Source organism: Labrus mixtus, chromosome 20, assembly GCF_963584025.1.
Source record: "Labrus mixtus chromosome 20, fLabMix1.1, whole genome shotgun sequence".
NCBI classification, from domain to species: Eukaryota; Metazoa; Chordata; class Actinopteri; order Labriformes; family Labridae; genus Labrus; species Labrus mixtus.
In genome coordinates this window covers 5,904,311-5,921,494 of record NC_083631.1, presented here as the reverse complement: position 1 = coordinate 5,921,494, position 17,184 = coordinate 5,904,311, and the positions used below count along the sequence as shown (strand labels likewise).

Genomic DNA, 17,184 nt, shown 5'->3' with positions numbered 1-17,184 from the left:
CATGCTAAGAATAACAAGAAGATGAAGCGATGCTCCTTCACCTGAGGCCATTAAATATTTGAGCAGTACACACAGCACTGATCCGCAGCATTTAGCATACAAAACTCAGGCCTGTTCGCTCATTACCTTCTCCATTTCAAGCAGCGGGACAATGACCAGTAGCCTTTCGGCAGCCTATTCATAATTCATGAGGAGACTAATTAAAACTAAAGCTAGCTTGCCCACCTTCCATCCGGCTCGTCAAAGAGCACCCCTGAATCACTCCCCTTTGAAGATATAAGAGTGAAAACTGAGGAAAATTCTGAGGAAATTAAATCGGACATAACTCGCAATCTGTATGTAATTAAAGAGAGGGAGAGCGAGCTAGCTGTCATCCTGTCTCTTGTCAAACAAAGAAGCAATGGGCACCTTCAAGTGGAGAGAAAATTGGAGTGTTTTTTCCCCGCAGTTTTATTAAAAGCTTCTGTGTGGCAGCAAAGGAAGCGTGACAGATCCCAGGTGCTTGATCTGCAGCCTAACTGATAGGCACCTAGTGTGAAATAAAACAGCTTTGCTGCCATTTTCACCAGCTGACAAGAGGCCTTTGAAGAGCTGTTAATTTGCAGGATTGGGCGATGAGAAGAGGAGAGACTTCGCTTCTTTCCTTTTCATTAGCCAGCAAATGGAATCAAGAGACGATGATGGGTATCGTAATGCAGGTTAACTAGTTTATGTGAGCGCCCGAGTTAACAAATCGGCCTTTCAAACTCCCAGAGAATAAATAATCTAGTCCTTTGAACCTTTATTTATGTTTTATTTTCAATATTTAAGATGATATTTTGAGGATTCTGAAGACATATTTTAAGTGCAGTTTCTTCTTCTTCACAGCCAAATAAAGCACTGGAGGACTGGGGTTGTGCGACATTCAGTATTTAATGTAGCGCTCGACCAATATGGGAGTTTTGGGGCCGATACATAAACCGATATTAGGAAGAGAAAAAAATCTGATACCGATAAATAGGCCGATATCTTGCTCTGATCTATGCTCAATGATTGATATAGGTAAACACATTTATTGCGTCTATTCCTCCAATGCAGTTATCAAACATAGATAATCAATATAACGAAGACAAGATGGTGACTCAACTGGGAAGAAAAGGTGATGCACACATGTATGTGCAACGATGACAATGCTTGTTGTAATCTATATAGCGCCCTCTGCTGGTGAAAGAGAACTGCTAGTGTAATACAATGAAACTCAAATGAATGATTTTTAGATTGGTGAATTAATCTTGTAATATCGGCGCATATTTGTGATAAAATTAGCCGATACCGATAGTAGCGTATCAAGCTACTATCAAGCCGATATTATCACCCGGCCGATTATCGGTAAATGAATAAATAAAATACTAGTGCTGTTTTAAGAGCACTGACACAGGTTTAGATTTTAAGTTAAGTCATTAATATTCAATAAATAGTTACCAGATTTAGATGTTTTCTATCAGTTCTCAATGCACATTCTTGTTCTTTTTCACCGTGATGTTGTTTCTCTACCATCATTACAAATCATGGAATAAGTGACATCAATAAGACTCTTTTACACAACAAACTCAGACTACAAAATGGCTAAATATCCATCCAAAGCTGGAAACTAGTGCTGGTAGAGAATTTACAACCTACTTTCTCCACATCTGCATCGTGTCTCTGCTGCATCCTCAATTTCTCCTCCTGGTGCTTTGCCTCGAGGACCTTGATTTTCATTTCACTCTGGAAAACAAAACAAAAAGAAAAAGTTATTCTTTCCTTTTATTACAAAAACAACATCTACTTGAGGTGAAGATACATTATTTATAACCAGGCAAACAGAGCAACAGCAGCTTTTGTTACAGGATGTTCAACATTTACATTTTTGTCTTGTTTTAGACTTGTGCTTTGGAAAGAAAAAAAAAAACCATCATCCACAGTGACAGGATAACAGAGATAGCATAATGAAAGAAAATATAGTGAGCCCCGCCCTACACAGAAGCACAGCTGATGATGAAATAAACCACATTAACATTTAAAAACATTTATCCAATCGCAGGGCTTCAGAAGAGTGTGAAGACAAGATGTACTCTGTGTGTGTGTGTGTGTGTGTGTGTGTGTCTTTGCCATCAGATCTTCAGTCGTTCTAAAGTGACAGTGTGTGTTTGTTTGTGTGTGTGCTTCTGCCTACACCTAGCAGTTATCATGAAAAGTGGCTGCCTTCATTTGAACACAGTTTTTCACAGGATCAAAAGTTCAGCGTTGTCATGTGCATGTTGGAGCAGATCTCAGTAAGCCAGAGGGCTTCCCAACCGAAGCCAAATAAAACCATAATGACCTTAATTTCCTTCTGTAATTGGCTAAGTTTTGATTCCATTTTCATCTTGTAAGGTCTCTTTAGACTAAATGAGCTATTAGTCATTTGTCATTACTGGAAAAATAATGAACACATACCGGCTTGACAGTGTTATTCAAAAAGGGCTTGGTTTTTCTTTTTGAAAGGCCTTCCCTTTGCATGACTGCATTTGTCTGCATTGAGCCAATAATAGGACATGACTGTTTTTACAACTGCATGAAGTCGCTGATAAGTTGAAGAAAATTTTGTGTCAAAAGTTCAGCGAACAATTTCTTGAGCTGAGGACGAACATAGAGTGACTTCAACGGTCAGCACACACGGGGTAACAAAAGTGAGAAACATTAAACGGGAGAGAAATATTTTCTACTCTCAGAAGGAAAGCTAGCTTTTGACTGCGGTTGTCAGGTTGCAGAGAAGAAGCTCAAGTGTTCATGTTAAATATCACGAGTTGATCTTCTTGTACACATGAACATGCTTAGAGATCTGAGACACTGTGGTAAATCATTTACTGGCCTTCCATCTTATAGTCTCAGATGAGTTGATAATAAAGGGAGAAATGAGGACAACTCAGTTTGTGTCTGTTACATGAGTTTTTAAAGATGGCAGATGCCCGTGCACCTGCTCATGTGTTTGACCAATAAGCATAAGCAACATCTGGAATAATGACTGCATATTATGTCACTCGAGGTTCCTGGTGTGTTTGGAGAGTACCTGCTCTGTAACAGAAGCTAAACATGTGCCTCTAAACAGTCTGTGCCCTTCTAAAGAATTCAGATCCTTCAGAAATTGAAAAAGAAATCAAACCAAATAAAGGAATGATCCTCCGACAAAGCCATCCTAAGCCACATGTGTAGGCCATGTCCCAAATTGACCCCGTTCTGGATGGGTATATTTGAAGCCTTTTTATACACGTGTTATTGATCCTCAGCTATTGACTGCATTGTGGTGTAGTCCAACAGGATCCACCACTCACAACTTCCAAGGGGCGGCTAGAACCTTCTCTACTTTGCTTACTAGACTTTTGATACTCCCTTGTTGGAAAACGGTTGGATGACCATCCCAAAAGCGCTTGGGTGGAGGAGGTAATGACCCTTATTAAACCTGAAGAGCTTACATGTGTTGCCTTAGGCTCCACCAAGAAGAATTAAAAGATCCGTCAACCGCTTCTGTCCTTGTTTGAGACCAAGTTCCCTTCTATTATTACACAAAGCCAACACCCCCTCCGCCCTTTTCCCTCAGTTTATTTATTTCTATATTTTATTTTTCATTTATGAATTTATTATTGTAACTGTATACTCATAGTAAAAACAACAGTCCCTGTGGTCCAAAAAGAGCGCATTATCATATGCTTCCACTCATGAACACACATGGAAATTCAAAGCGAACCTTTGACAGACAGATGACTGGCCGCTTGCTTTGATGTCACTACTCATGTTTAGTCACTGTCTGTTTCGGGTGTTTTGATCAACCCTGGAGCAGGGTGACAATGTTCCTCCTTTCAAAGGATGGTTGTGTGTGTGTGTGAACATGTCAGTAATTAACAACATCCCGAGGCTAGCTCTTGTTTTTTCAGTCATCAAAACAATACATTTGAAAATTCCCACATTACTTGGCACAGTCAAACCACATAAGACATTCACTCGGTTTAAATGAAAGAGAAGCAGCTGTAATGATGGCCTGGATAAACACACATTCAATTACAGTATGTTTTTTTTTCCATAAAATAAAACAGAAATTAACAGCATGCTGGATGGTAGACAAAACAATATACCCTTTTGAATTGAATTGGTGGAGTGTATTGAACCAAAAGAGCACAGTATTTGTGAGGATGTCAGCAGAGGATCACTCAACATGATGCCATGATGCCAACAGGAGGGCATCAGTGAAAATAAAAGTCTAACTAAGACATCATAAAACTGTTGTGCCTTATTATTGCACTTCAGCTACATTTAAACGCTGTATCCTTGACAAAGCTCTACTAAGTATTCTGTCTCTTTCGTCTTTGTCTTTTTTCTTGGTTTACCACCATTTCTAGTGCAATTCAGGGGACCACAGGAGACCTGTCAAAGGATAACGTACAAGAAAAGAGAAAGAAAGAGAGAGGGAGAGAGATGGCAGTGATTGAAAAGCAGAAGAGTAAGGGGAGACCTGATTCTGCCGGCGCCCAAGAAAGAAAAAAAAAGACACATGTGGGGGTGTCACTTTCTCATCCTCTCTTCAAATGCTCTTTGGAGAAAGTTTGTCAAACTAGATCAGGGATGTTTGAAACTTGTTTATAAAGGCGTCAGTGAAGGAAGGAGGAGGAGGAATGTCGTACACCTAAGGCGTCTGAGATGCCTTCAATCAGCCCGACTGGGTGGTACAGCTTTTTTCCCTCTTCTCTTCTTCAGAGTTGTAGCGAGCGCTGTAAGATGCCATGTTTTTTGACACTTCGCTCTTGAAAGGATGAGAGGGAAGAAGGTGGGGTGCAAAAGAGTGGGGGGTATGAGAGAGGGAGTGCGAGGAGAAGACGGAAACAGTTGCTTTTTTTCGGTTCTGATAACCGGCACGGGGTCAAGGCCTTTTTCCTCAGGGGGATGTGTTCACAAATCGTCTGCTAACTGTTTGGGCTCCACAAAGCAAGGTTACGTTTGTGCATCTGCTTCGTCTTGCTTGAGATGTACAATGTCCTGGCGTGTCTTTCATCCTCAGTAAACACAGATGCTCTATGATAGTCAGTATGCAGAGCGGTGCTATCTACTGAGGAGCAGCTAGACGCCATTTCCACAGTCTGACAAGAAGTCAATTTACTGTTTTCTGTTTTGATAGTGAGGTAAGATAAAAAAAACAACTTTGGCTAAAATTGAATCTCTGACACATGAAACAAAAATACTGGCGGAGGAGGGTAGTTCAAAACATAGACTAAGTAAACTGATTTTTACACAAAATGGCTGATATGAATACATCAACTACATAAGATTCAAGTACAGAGGACAGAGAGGCTTGAAATAGTAACTTTATCATCATGGAAGACTGTTGGTCCCTTGTGTTTCCCAGCCTGAAGCACCATCTTGAAAGCCAAACTACAGAACCAGCCTCCTTTCAACTACTGAGGCTCAGCAGCTTGCTCTTTTTTAGCTTTTAAAAACGTTCAGATAAGACAGGGTATGGCCCTCTAAATCACAGGCTGAGAGCTCAAGCTCTGTCCCAGAGGATCCTTGGATTAGAAAGACTGGATCATTATGGCAATGGAAAGCAAAGGGGCCTGATCCCCAGTCACAAGCTTGTGACCATTAGAGTTTGACTGCTTGATGCAAACACACTCATCTACCCTTGCTCAGCCTGCTGCCAACAGTCTCTCAGGTCAGGTACCAAGGGGCTAGTTTTAAAACAGCATGAAACCCCCTCGCACACAGGCTTGAAAAAAGAAGGGGCGGTTTAATCAGCCAGTCAGTATCTCCATCTTTAATCACATGACTCGAGCCTGTGGCTAAGCCCGACTTCAGTCGGCATTTAATTGAATTTCCAAAGAAAGACCCAGCCCTCAAAATGCTGAGCGCTGCTAGGGTGTGTTGGTGGATTAGCAGGACTTTGCTGCTCCTGCGAGACATTTTCCACAACTTACCCATACGCAAACACACTGTGTAAGCTAAGTGACTCAAAGTAATGTCAGCTTGTGGTGAAGTTTTGCAGCTGCCACTCATTGTTCCGTTGGAAAAGAGCAGTCAGCATTCTTATCAATGCATTCGTTAGCTTAGCGAGAGGATGAGCTCGGTGTGAAAGCTGAGATGTTCGTTAAGCTGTCGCAGGCTTAATGACATGTGGCGTGCATAACGCTTTAAACCTGGCTAAATTTTCAACTAGGCTTTGGGGATTACAGAGAAGTGATGTCACTGTGATTTCCTAGACTGGGTCTAGACTGCCACGCAACAGCAGGGTTGGACAAGGCTTCCATGGTTCGGCAGGAGAGCTTAATGTGGCTCTTGAACATGACACGGTTAAGGTGGAACTGGTGACTTGAGTCACTTCTATAATAACACTGTGTGTGGGTGTGTTCGCAGCTGTATCCTGCAAGGTTCCGATTTTCTGAAATCCATCACTTGCTAATGATTTTTAGTGACATACGATAGATCATCAGTGGGGGCATCTTAAATGGTAATAACAAAAGAAAGAGGATTTTTTTAACAATTGAATGTTAAACACAACAAGCAAAAGTAAAAAGGTTTCAAAGAACCATCCATGGAAATAGAAATTAATTGCAGCAATGCACCTGAGTTTAAAATACTAAGGGAAATAGAAGGCTCCATGTTGATGATGGAGACCAATACCAGATATCAGCTCAGTGCGTCCCTGAAGTTAATTATAACTTTGTAATGCTTACATGAACTTGATAACAATGCTGGTTAAATGCCTTCAAACAGTTGTTTTAACCTGCATCTTAGTTAAGCTATTGGTAAAAAAGAATACAGCTGTGGGAATCACAGAATTTGACAAAAATAGATTGGACCTAATGGTTGTGTCGTTATAACTGTAAAGGATCATTCCAGTGACTGAAACACATCTGAAAGGGGGATATATGAAGCATATTATGTATGGTAAATTCATTAAATAGTTGTTATACATTTCAAACTGGCGTAAAATCCGTCCATCACATGCTGACGTACTTTACAGGTTGAGTGAAAACTTTGTTCTTTGTTCTGCTGTCAACCAAGAGAAAAGTTCAGGGGATCATAAACACCTGTACAAAGATTGTATGTCCATATGCAGTAGTTAAAGAAATGTTTTGATGAAAGTTAACACCTAGCTAGATGGCAGATAGACCGACATTGGCATCCTTAGAGGTCATGCTTTCAGCCTTTATAACCTGTTAAAAGCCTTTGTGGAACTAAAGGTAAAGCCATGAAACAGACAAACACGTTATCTGTCAATAGTTTCACTCACATTTTCATCTAAAGCATTATTTCCATTCTATTAAACCCTCCGTATAAATCAGAACATGATATTAAAGGCAAACAACACAAACCAAACTACCATGGGGGAAAACTTCAGTTCTGCACCATTTCCTCTCGTTTCCCAAATGTGTCCCTTCCAATTTCTCTCTATGACTTTCCTGAACTGGTTCCCATACTGAGAGCATGTTGGCCTCAGTGGAAATGACAGGCCAGTTTAGTTTCCTACTGCTTCTCTTCTAAAGATTTATGCTCTTATATGAGGCCACCTACATACACAGTACACTGAAAAGTATTTTCTCCAGCATAAACACAACCTACATAGAAGAGGGGAACAACATTTGAAAGGGGTTGTTGAATCGAACCGGTTTAGTTTGGGTGGATTTTCCTGACTCTAAGCTTTGACTATAATGCACTGCAAGACAAAAGAACTGTTACCTACTAAAGAAACTGGGTTCTCAGTGTATACCTCCAGTTGGTGTGGAGGTTTACCATGGTCTTCTGAGATGTGATCAATTTGTATTCCCACCACACACAGCTGTACCTAGCCAGTCAGCTAGTCTGAAGCAGGATCAAACAGCATGGCACCTAGTTTTAATGTGTAAGTGTTTTGATCTAATGCTCAATATCAGCACAGAGGTAGCTCCACCGAGTGTGTGGCTGTGTCTTCATGTGAGTCTTCTTCACGCGGTAACAAACAGATCTTTGCCATGCCAGGTGAATAAGCAAGAACATTTTTGTCCATAATGTCTCTGTGTGTTTCTTTCTGCCCTTTCTCCCTCCATCCTCTGCCCTCCACTCAGTGAAGCCGATCTAACTGACTGGAGCGCTTTCCCCGAGCAGACATGAAAAGCCACGGCTATTACAGCCAAGTCATGCTCAGTTTTATATTTAACAGTGCGGGTAAAGGCGGATGGTGGGGGGGAATGAGTGTTGGGGAGGGGCAGAGGGGACTTCAAAGCATGCTTTCAGAATGGGATTTTCAGCTTAAATCCACATAAGGAAAAAACTGTCATCACTGGGAGCCGGCATTATTTTTGTCTTCCAAAAGGAGCCCTCGCCTCGGCCATTACAACAATACAAACTATGCATGGAGATGTTTGTGCACGTACCAATGACTTTAACTGTGAAGCATACCTCTTTGCTCTGAGCAAGCTGTGGGCCCTGATCATCGGCCGAGGTGCTGTTCCTCCCAAAGCTTGACTTGAAAATCTACAGAGATAAAATAGAGAGATTAGGTGTCTGAGAAGTTCAAAGGTAGCACTTTGTCTAGGTAACAGAAAATGAACCACGAGGGGAGCCCACGATCAACTTACTGGAGACAAGGGAATGGGCTTCTCCCGCAAATACCTGGGGTTTTCAATCTGTAAAGAGTAAACAGAAAACCTTTAGTACACTCTTTCTGTTCCTCCTCTCCTAACAAAGCCATACCACCGCCAGATTCTAACTTCCACCCTCACTTTGTCATAAACAATGTGGGGAGCACATCAAAAAGCCTCGTTCTGTAGATGGAGCCTTTTCTGTCAACTCTTGTCTGTTTAGAAAGACAGAATGCGTCGGGCTACATCAAGGCATTTGTGTGTGTGGCCGGCTCGTTTCCGCTCTCAGCCCCTCTTTGCTGTCTCGACACGGCCCTTTTGTCAACACTCAGGACCGCTAATCTGTAAGCTATTCCCGGTCCGTTTAATGTCAGATGCAGACAAATGTGTATACATACTTGCCAAACACTAACACGACATGTTCTTTGATTATTGTTTGAAACACAAGAGACAGAAAAAAAAAAAAAGATTCCCTAAGCTACCAAAAGGTCATAGTTAAAGTGACTTTGCAGCGTGACATCAATATAGCTCACTCACTATGACACAAACTGCAACAAAAAAACAGAAAATCTGTGTGTTGACAACCTGCTATTTTCTCTCCACAATTTGACGTTTGTTTATGACCCCGTTATTTTCTTGTGAACTCAGACTCTCATGCAGCGTTTTTCTGTCTCTCTCTCATGCACTGGGGCTGTCTGTAGGGGCTGCCAACTAGTCGCAAGATCACGGCCTTTCAAAGCAGCAGAGCTGGCTTTGGAGATGACAGCGCTGACGCACAGTAAACAGTTCTGTTGCTAATCTCTTTAACATGAGGATGGAGGAGGAGGAGAACAAGGAGGAAGAGTAGGAGGAAGAAGAGGACAGGGAGGAGGGTAGTGTAGGACTCATATGGTGGTATAAATTTAGTATATAATGTTGCGCGGTGGCATAAAGGCACTAAAGCAGAATGAATGAGGGATGAGAGAACAGGACCTGAAAGGAGCTCACAGCTTGGGACTAAAATAGTTACAGCTACTGTATGAGGATAATGTCACATCTGTTGCTTTAGGGTGAGCCAGTGACAGGTGAAACAGATGAAAGTAGCTCTGCCTCCCCACTGAGTCTGTATGACGCAGATAAAAAGCAGGTCAGGGGTTTTGTTGGATGACAGACTGTAAACTGTAAACTAAAGGAGACATCCAGCTTCCCTACATTAGATTGATTGTGCAGAGCAGCATCAATGGAGCGTGCCATGGTGTGTGAGGAATTTCCTCTTTTGGCATCATTTGGCACAAGCTTTAAAAAAAGGATCCATGTTCACCAAGCGATGAACCAATCAATATTCTTCTTAACTTGTGCCCAAGCTGAAAACAAGAATTATTTTTCTTTTTATACCCACAGACAGCCAGGCGTACAAAACCGACTGATCACGGCCCACAGGGCAAGGAAGACATGCAGTCTAAATGCTGTGGTGAAATACTGGCATATAGTGTGGTACTAAACTTGGACTGTGTGCGGACTTAATGCTGCATGCCCACACACATGCTCCTGCGTGTGCATGTTTGTCCAGCCTCAACATTTGGCACAGCATTCTGTTTCTTCAGAACTTGACAAGGATGGATAGACAAACACAGAAGAGGAACAACACTCCACATCACAAGGCCTGGCACTCCAGCCAAACAAACACACAGTGATTGATGGTTTCCTAGTTTTGGGTAAGTGTTGAGCAAGCCAATCAGCACAGTCACCCAACCACAGTCCGTGGATGGCCAACTTGTAGGGGATACTACTGAACTGTTTTTGTTTTTTTTTAAGGGGAAAAGGACAAATCTTTATGCAATATGAGCAAACCTGCATTGTTTAATGTGCAGCATTAAACTACACTGTAATACTTAATTCCCTCTGTGATAAACTCAAGTTGCTCCAACACACAATGCACAGACTTAATAAAGATGAAACAGTTGGTGGTCCAGCTGACTCAGGTTCTGTGTCTCTTTGAGGAACTCTTATCCCAGTTTGAAGCAATCTGCTGTCCACCATGCCGACTACACTAACTTTTATTACATTAGAGGTGAAATGAACGAACTGATATGGACTTCTACAGAACTTCTAAGGCAAAGCAAAAGATGTTCCAGATATAGAAATTAGATTTGTAGGAGCAAAGCGCTTTGAAGCAGTGCATCTATAAAACTTCAGTAAACTTGAAGAGGGTTTGCGTGTGTTTGTTTGTGAAGAAAAACATCTGTTGATTTGAAAGCTGCAGGCCTGGGAGAGCGTTGCCAAGCAATGCCTCTTATCAGCGTCTCAACACAGGGGAGTGCAGAGCGGAGCGGTGCACGGCTTCACGTCTGCTGATAGATACCTCAGATTACCCCTGTATCCAAAGAGAAAGAGAGAGAGAGAGGGAGCGGAACACGGAGAGAGTGGGAAAAAAGATAAATGGACAGACAGACAGAGGAAGAGTCATAAGATAGACTGGTAGAACAGAGAGAAGGAGTTCCAAGAAAGAGAAGAACAAACTGATAGAAAAGCATGTGATGTAACTGGGAGAAAGGACAGAGGCGACAAGCAAACTGAGAAGAAGAAAAAGAGACTCATGGTCATGCAGGTGAGGGGGTATAAGGGATAAATAAGGGAATAAAAGACATGAGGGTAGAGTGCTTATCAGGCCCTGGCCTGGTGCACTCCAGACACAAGAGATAAGAGAGTTGTGCAAATGCTAAGTTTACACAACCCTTCTTTTGCTCCTCATCCTACCCTCACGTCCTACAATAGCAGTGATCTGCCAAGAGGAAGTGGTTTCAAGAGGACACGTGGAAAGGGCTTTTATACTCCTTTTTTTAGCAGTGTGGCCAAGTCAGTATCATTGCACTCACTAGTGATTTACTCGTGAGCTCAGGCATTCATTGTCACTGACTGCAGATGAGCTGCAGCATGTTGACAGCTGCATGTCTGTAAGAAGCTCAAGGCATGCCCCTGGACTCACCCCAAGGTTCCAGCTGTTGAGACGAGCCTCCAGGTCACTGTCATCGCGAGACATATCTGTCTTCAGCCCCCCATCCACCTGAGGAGGGAAAAAAAAGGGGAGGCAAAGAGTTCCTCAGTAACAGAGACAACATGGAAATGAAGGGGTGAAGGTGTTATAAATTAGAGAGGGGAATTTAAATGATTCCTTTGATTGGCAGTTTGGCCCGAGGACGCAAACAGCTGACAATGATGGAGGTTTTCATTTTGACACAATGTAATTCCTCTCTTGGCAACAACAACAGCGTTCTTTAAAAGTTCACAGACATACAGTACACCCACATGTGTTCTCCTCCCATACTAACAGCATTCAACTCCCTCGTTATCTCCATCTCTCCACCCTTTGCTCCCCTCACTCTCCGCCCTCTCACATACAGCGCTCCAGATGTTTGGCAGTTCCACATCATTTCCGTCACGCAGTAAATTCCACACGAGGGGCATATGGAGCTACGCTGCCTGTCGTCTTTGTTTTCCCCAGCCTTTTGTTACGACGGGCCTCCGGATTTGTTTTATGCAGTATAATTCGAATGCTTCCAGGGGTTCTGTTGATACAAGATCAGTTTACTCAAGTCCAGGTCGGGCAGCGAGGTTGGAATAAGGGAAATATCTAATAAAGTTGAGAGAGAGATAGAAAGGAGAGATGTTGTTGAATTTGATTAGGATCTGGTGGAGTGTGGACTTTGGGTGCACCTCAGTGGAACTGAACCGACACAGAGAAATCGCTCAGGATTGAATGCCCGTTCTGATTAAAAAGGCATTAAGGTCTCCAGAGCCACACCCTCAAACAAACAGAGTAAACGTTTCATTTCTATATCCAGGAATGCTGAGTATGCCGGTCATTGGCCTCTCAAAGCAGTGTGTGTATCCCACCAGGATTCAGAGTCTTTTGTTGAACACTAATACACACAATGAACTTCAAATGCTTTTGGCCGCAGATGTACTCACAGTTGTGCAAACGGCTCTTAGCATGGACACAGAGTCCATTCAAGATGATGTGATGAGAGCTTTTCATTAAAAGGGCCTAGAACATTTCTGTTAATCAACTTCCTTAAAATGAGCGACTTACATGAACAGACACATCTGAGATAAAGACATGGCAGATTTAAATGTGTGATCTTTCTTTAAAGTTTATACTCTAAATAAATATTAACTTCAGTTTTTTATTTCTTTTCATTACTCTGTTAGTTTTTCTCTGCATTCATTTTCAATGTTATTCAAAACTAGATCTTTTTAGAAAAGATTTTGAGGGACTTAAAGGACTTGTAATTATTCCTTCAATTATCTGAGGTAGAGAACGTGGACCTTTTTCCTGTATAGAATCTATAAAATCTAATACAACAGTGCTGCAATAAATAGTTAATTAAGATGGCTATTATGTTCAGTGTTCATTTGAAAAGTTTCAGAGAGGTGTTCATTTCACTTAAGTGTCCACTTAACCCCAAATTGCTCCCGCTTCTTCGTTGGGGGAGTGTGAATGTGTATAAATGGGATTAGATACTTCTGATGGTCACTTTACATAGAAACCTCTGCCATCAGTGTGTGAATGTGTAGGTGTGACCCGTGGTGTAAAAAGCGCTGAGTAGTCAGAACACTAGATAAGCGCCATACAAGCTCAAGTCCATTTACCATTTACTTAATAATTTTCCAGAAGGCTGTTTAAAAAGGAATTAAATAACATTAGACACAATAATAGAAATAGCTCTGGCATTAAATGAATTTGATTTCCACAGCATCACTTTCGTCCTCTAAATAAACTTTAAGTTAAATCAGCAACCCCTATAAATCAGTTCATAATAACTCTCATAAAAGTGACTTCAAGCTCGGTGCATTTTAAACGCTGGCAGCTGAGGGCATATTATTGTTCAACATGCTGTGATCACAATTATTAGCTACATTCTTGTTGCTTTAAACAGCAGCTAATAAGTTCAGGGAATTTCCTCTGACTTCACGGGGAACTTTGTTCAGGAATTTCCAAATGATTCCACATTAAAGAAGAAAGCAACACACTGGCTACTATTTGTATTGGCACCAGACGTTTGGCTGTTCAAACTTCAATGTGTCATCACCACTACCTTGCAGCGATGTATAAATGTGAAAAAGTCGGGCATGCTGAATCTAAAGTCAAAAGTGTGCATGGGGAGTCCAGAGGTGTGGTTGTGGTTCTGAAGTGTGGTGAACTAACCATCCGGGCATCATGTCTTGGTGATTGTTTGAGTGGACTGGAGGACATGGGTTGGGATGGATTCTTTTCATCATACAGCCTTCTCCTGGAAGAGAGGGAAACAGAGAGAGAGGTGTGAGAGGTTAACTAACAGAATGTGTGTGTGTGTGTGTGTGTGTGTGCATGTCTCTGGAGTCTGCGCTCATGTCTCTGTTTGCATATGAATGTGCTTACATAGGCAGCCTGCCTCGCTATTTGCACAGATCAACATCTGGCATTAGTTGCACGCTTTGTGGTCTGCATTTCATCTCATCTTAACAATAAACGTCTCTGCAATGCATCAGTCTGTATCCATGAACAGCCCACAAGGCAGCAGTCTACGGCTTGTACAATCCTTTTATAATCACACACCTCGATCACTGTCTCTCATCGTGTCCATCATGGTCTGAACGAGGCGCTTAACTGTGAACTGCTTATATTCATTGGCACGCTTACACAAGCACACCTCTCATTCTCACCACGATCTCACAAGAAGGCATAACTGAGCTCACTATCTCATTAAGCACAGGCACATGAGGCGCTAATGGCTCTCTAATGCTAATTGAATGAAGATGTCAGAGAAGAGTGGAAGATGTAGGACAACAATGGAGAGGGAACTAAACTGCTGTCATCTAATAGAGACATCAAATTATGTTCTAGAGGGCACTGTTTGACACTCTCTACTCCGCCTTCGGGCGCTCTTTCCCTCCAATGTACTTTTTAAAAATGCAATCCCGGCATTGAGAATGTTGAATCTCATTTGTCACAGGGAGAGAGGCAGAGATCTCTCAGGGAAATGAGCACTGTTGCTGTGTGGTTTAAGCAAAGACTGACGGATACAGAACAGACAGCAGAGTCATTTCTTAAGGAACAGGAATACAACAGTCCTTTAGTTTTTTTTTGCAAGGCTGTATCGTATGTACACAAATAACAAATTTAAACAGCAAATGTTTGTCAAGATCACCCACAAACACATCAGGGAGAACATCTACAGCCAGATGTGTCTGCCTCCATCTCCTTTTACAACCTTTTTAAAATCAGCCAATCAGAGCAGCTCTTTAAGTTTCAGCTCTTCCTGTAATTTGTTCCAAGTGAAGCGAGCAGCAAACTGAAACACCTTTTTCCCCATTTCAGTTTGGACTTTAGGAACCGACAGAGCAGGTTCTGAGATCGAAGATCATAAGTCCCCGTTCTCTTCTGACTGGTCAAAAGGTATGAAGGAAGTAGACCTAAGATAGACTTAAAGAATACGCCAGTGTGTAAGTCTGTGTAGGGTCAAAGACGTCTTTGCAGACTTTAACACTGGCGTGTTTTTATTATTTGAGGATCAGGGGAGATTTACATTCAAATAAAGAAGCATCATAGTATTTGGTAAATTAGAAAGAAAACAGAATGAATGGTAAGAAAGGAAAAATATGGTCAATCATGGTAGATATTCAAAACCTGGAAAAAGAGGGAAAAAAGGCTGACATACAGCTCGGGCATCAGCAAATATCTACACAATTCACACATTGAGAAAATCAAGTATACGTATACATAGATTATTTTTTATATAACAGAGCCGTAATCTAAGAGCATTTAGAGACACACGACTGTAGAGAGCATGGATTCCCATGAAGCTATTAAGAGAGAGGGAAAGGATGGGGAAGTGTTAAAGACTGCAATAAATGCATGTGATGAAAAAGTTATAAAATCAATGAGTACTCATGTTTTATAACCGTGATCTCAGTATCAATCAAAATAATCATCATCATGATTTTTGCCATAATTGAGCAGCCCTACATCACATGTGTTCTCCCTAGTAGCTTGCTCAACAACCCACTCTTACATGTGATGATGTTGAAAGGTGGTATTTATTTGAGTGGTAATTTTTTTTTTTACCGTGAATGCTGTGTCTGAAAAATGATGAAACACATCAATACCTGGACCCTAACTCTTCAAAAGCAAGTGATGGATGCTCAGAAGAATCATCTCTAAGGTTCTTATTGAGTCAGTGTGAATGACTCGTGGGCTTTATTGTGGTTAATTCATTTCAAGACTGAGCCTGAAGAATGATTGTGTCAACTCTTTAAGCTGCACAGAGCTTTAGGCGCTGTTTACCAATATATGCAATGATTACATTGTTGACTGTAGATGTCTGTCAATTGGCGTTATGTCCTTTTATATACCAGGGAGTCTCTCTATGACATGCCAAGAAGGGTAATTAAAGTTCTACAAATGCATTAATTTCACAGCGGAACAACAGGACACGACGAGACTATATATAAGATAATACTGCTGGGATTTAATGATGGATTACTCATTTAGAATTGGTTATGATCATAATATTCTCATACTACCTGCAGACTTCTAATCCAATCAAACCTTCACTTTCACACTGCTTTGTCTATACATGGTCAAACACATACACACACATGCACACACCTGTAAGCACATGCACAAACACATGCAGCCATGAAACTTGGATAAGGGGGCCAAGCTTTGCAATCTTGGGCCTCTAAGTCAACAGGTGGATGAGGATAATTGAATCAGATGTGTCTGGAGTCTGAGGCCCAGAGATCAAAGCAGTGGCAAGTCAGGCCAGGGCTACACACACCGGCAGACGCACAAACACACACACACAGAGGAAAATGAGAACACCATGTAGAGCCTCAGAAGCTGCAGCCTGGCTGATTAAAGCAGCCTGACATCTATACCCCAGCCTGACCTCCAGGTGCAGAGGCAGAGGGCTTGGGTCTCAGCCTCGGGCACCCTCAGGAAAGCATGTCTGACCTTGGGACACAAACATCCTTCTGCTCCTGCACACCCACCATCATAACCCAACACCACCTGGAGGTAAGATCAGAGGAAACACTCTGGACTGAGAGTCAGAGACGTGAGTCGTTTACACCAGCAACATGTCCAATGACTGCCACAGCAAGGACATTATTACTGTTAGCTTTTAAGAAGGAAAAAAAATGATGGAGGAGGAGGTGAAAAGGGGGGGTTCAAAGTTTTCATATGAAGATGAAAAGCACACCGATGGTGGACTACAGTCAGAAGACACAACAATAATAATGGAAGAGAGTCTGGTGAAGTCACAAAAACAAAGCCTTGACTTAACTTCAGCAGTGAACCTGACACCAGCTGGTAACCAAGTCAGCAAGTTAAACACAACCCACACCGACTGATTCCTCCCTTTTGTCTGTATTATTAATACTCCTGTGAATACAAGGGGACATGCAAGAAGATTGATTGGACATGGATGCTAATCTCCGACGCTGTTTTGTATGATCTCTTGACCCTCACTGACTGCACTCACTAAATGCTTTCCCACAGCATTCCTTTGCCTGAGTTTGCGCCGTAGACAAAGCAGTGGCTCTATCTTGTGGCTAA

The 17,184-nt window shown here is 41.9% G+C and overlaps 1 protein-coding gene across 5 annotated transcripts in view; it reads right to left on the bottom strand.

Moving 5' to 3' along the window:
* The window catches only part of cep112 (centrosomal protein 112), a 102,544-nt gene that overhangs the window by 81,517 nt on the left and 3,843 nt on the right, over positions 1 to 17,184 (bottom strand). For 4 of the 5 annotated variants that reach the window (XM_061026487.1, XM_061026490.1, XM_061026489.1 and 1 more), the window contains exons 5-9: positions 13,792 to 13,876; positions 11,572 to 11,649; positions 8,604 to 8,651; positions 8,425 to 8,499; positions 1,660 to 1,746 (exon numbers count right to left, since the gene is read on the bottom strand). In XM_061026487.1, coding sequence (XP_060882470.1) covers positions 1,660 to 1,746; positions 8,425 to 8,499; positions 8,604 to 8,651; positions 11,572 to 11,649; positions 13,792 to 13,876 — 373 coding nt within the window. The remainder of the gene's footprint in view (positions 1 to 1,659; positions 1,747 to 8,424; positions 8,500 to 8,603; positions 8,652 to 11,571; positions 11,650 to 13,791; positions 13,877 to 17,184) is intronic. The other variant, XM_061026491.1, reaches the window with a different exon arrangement.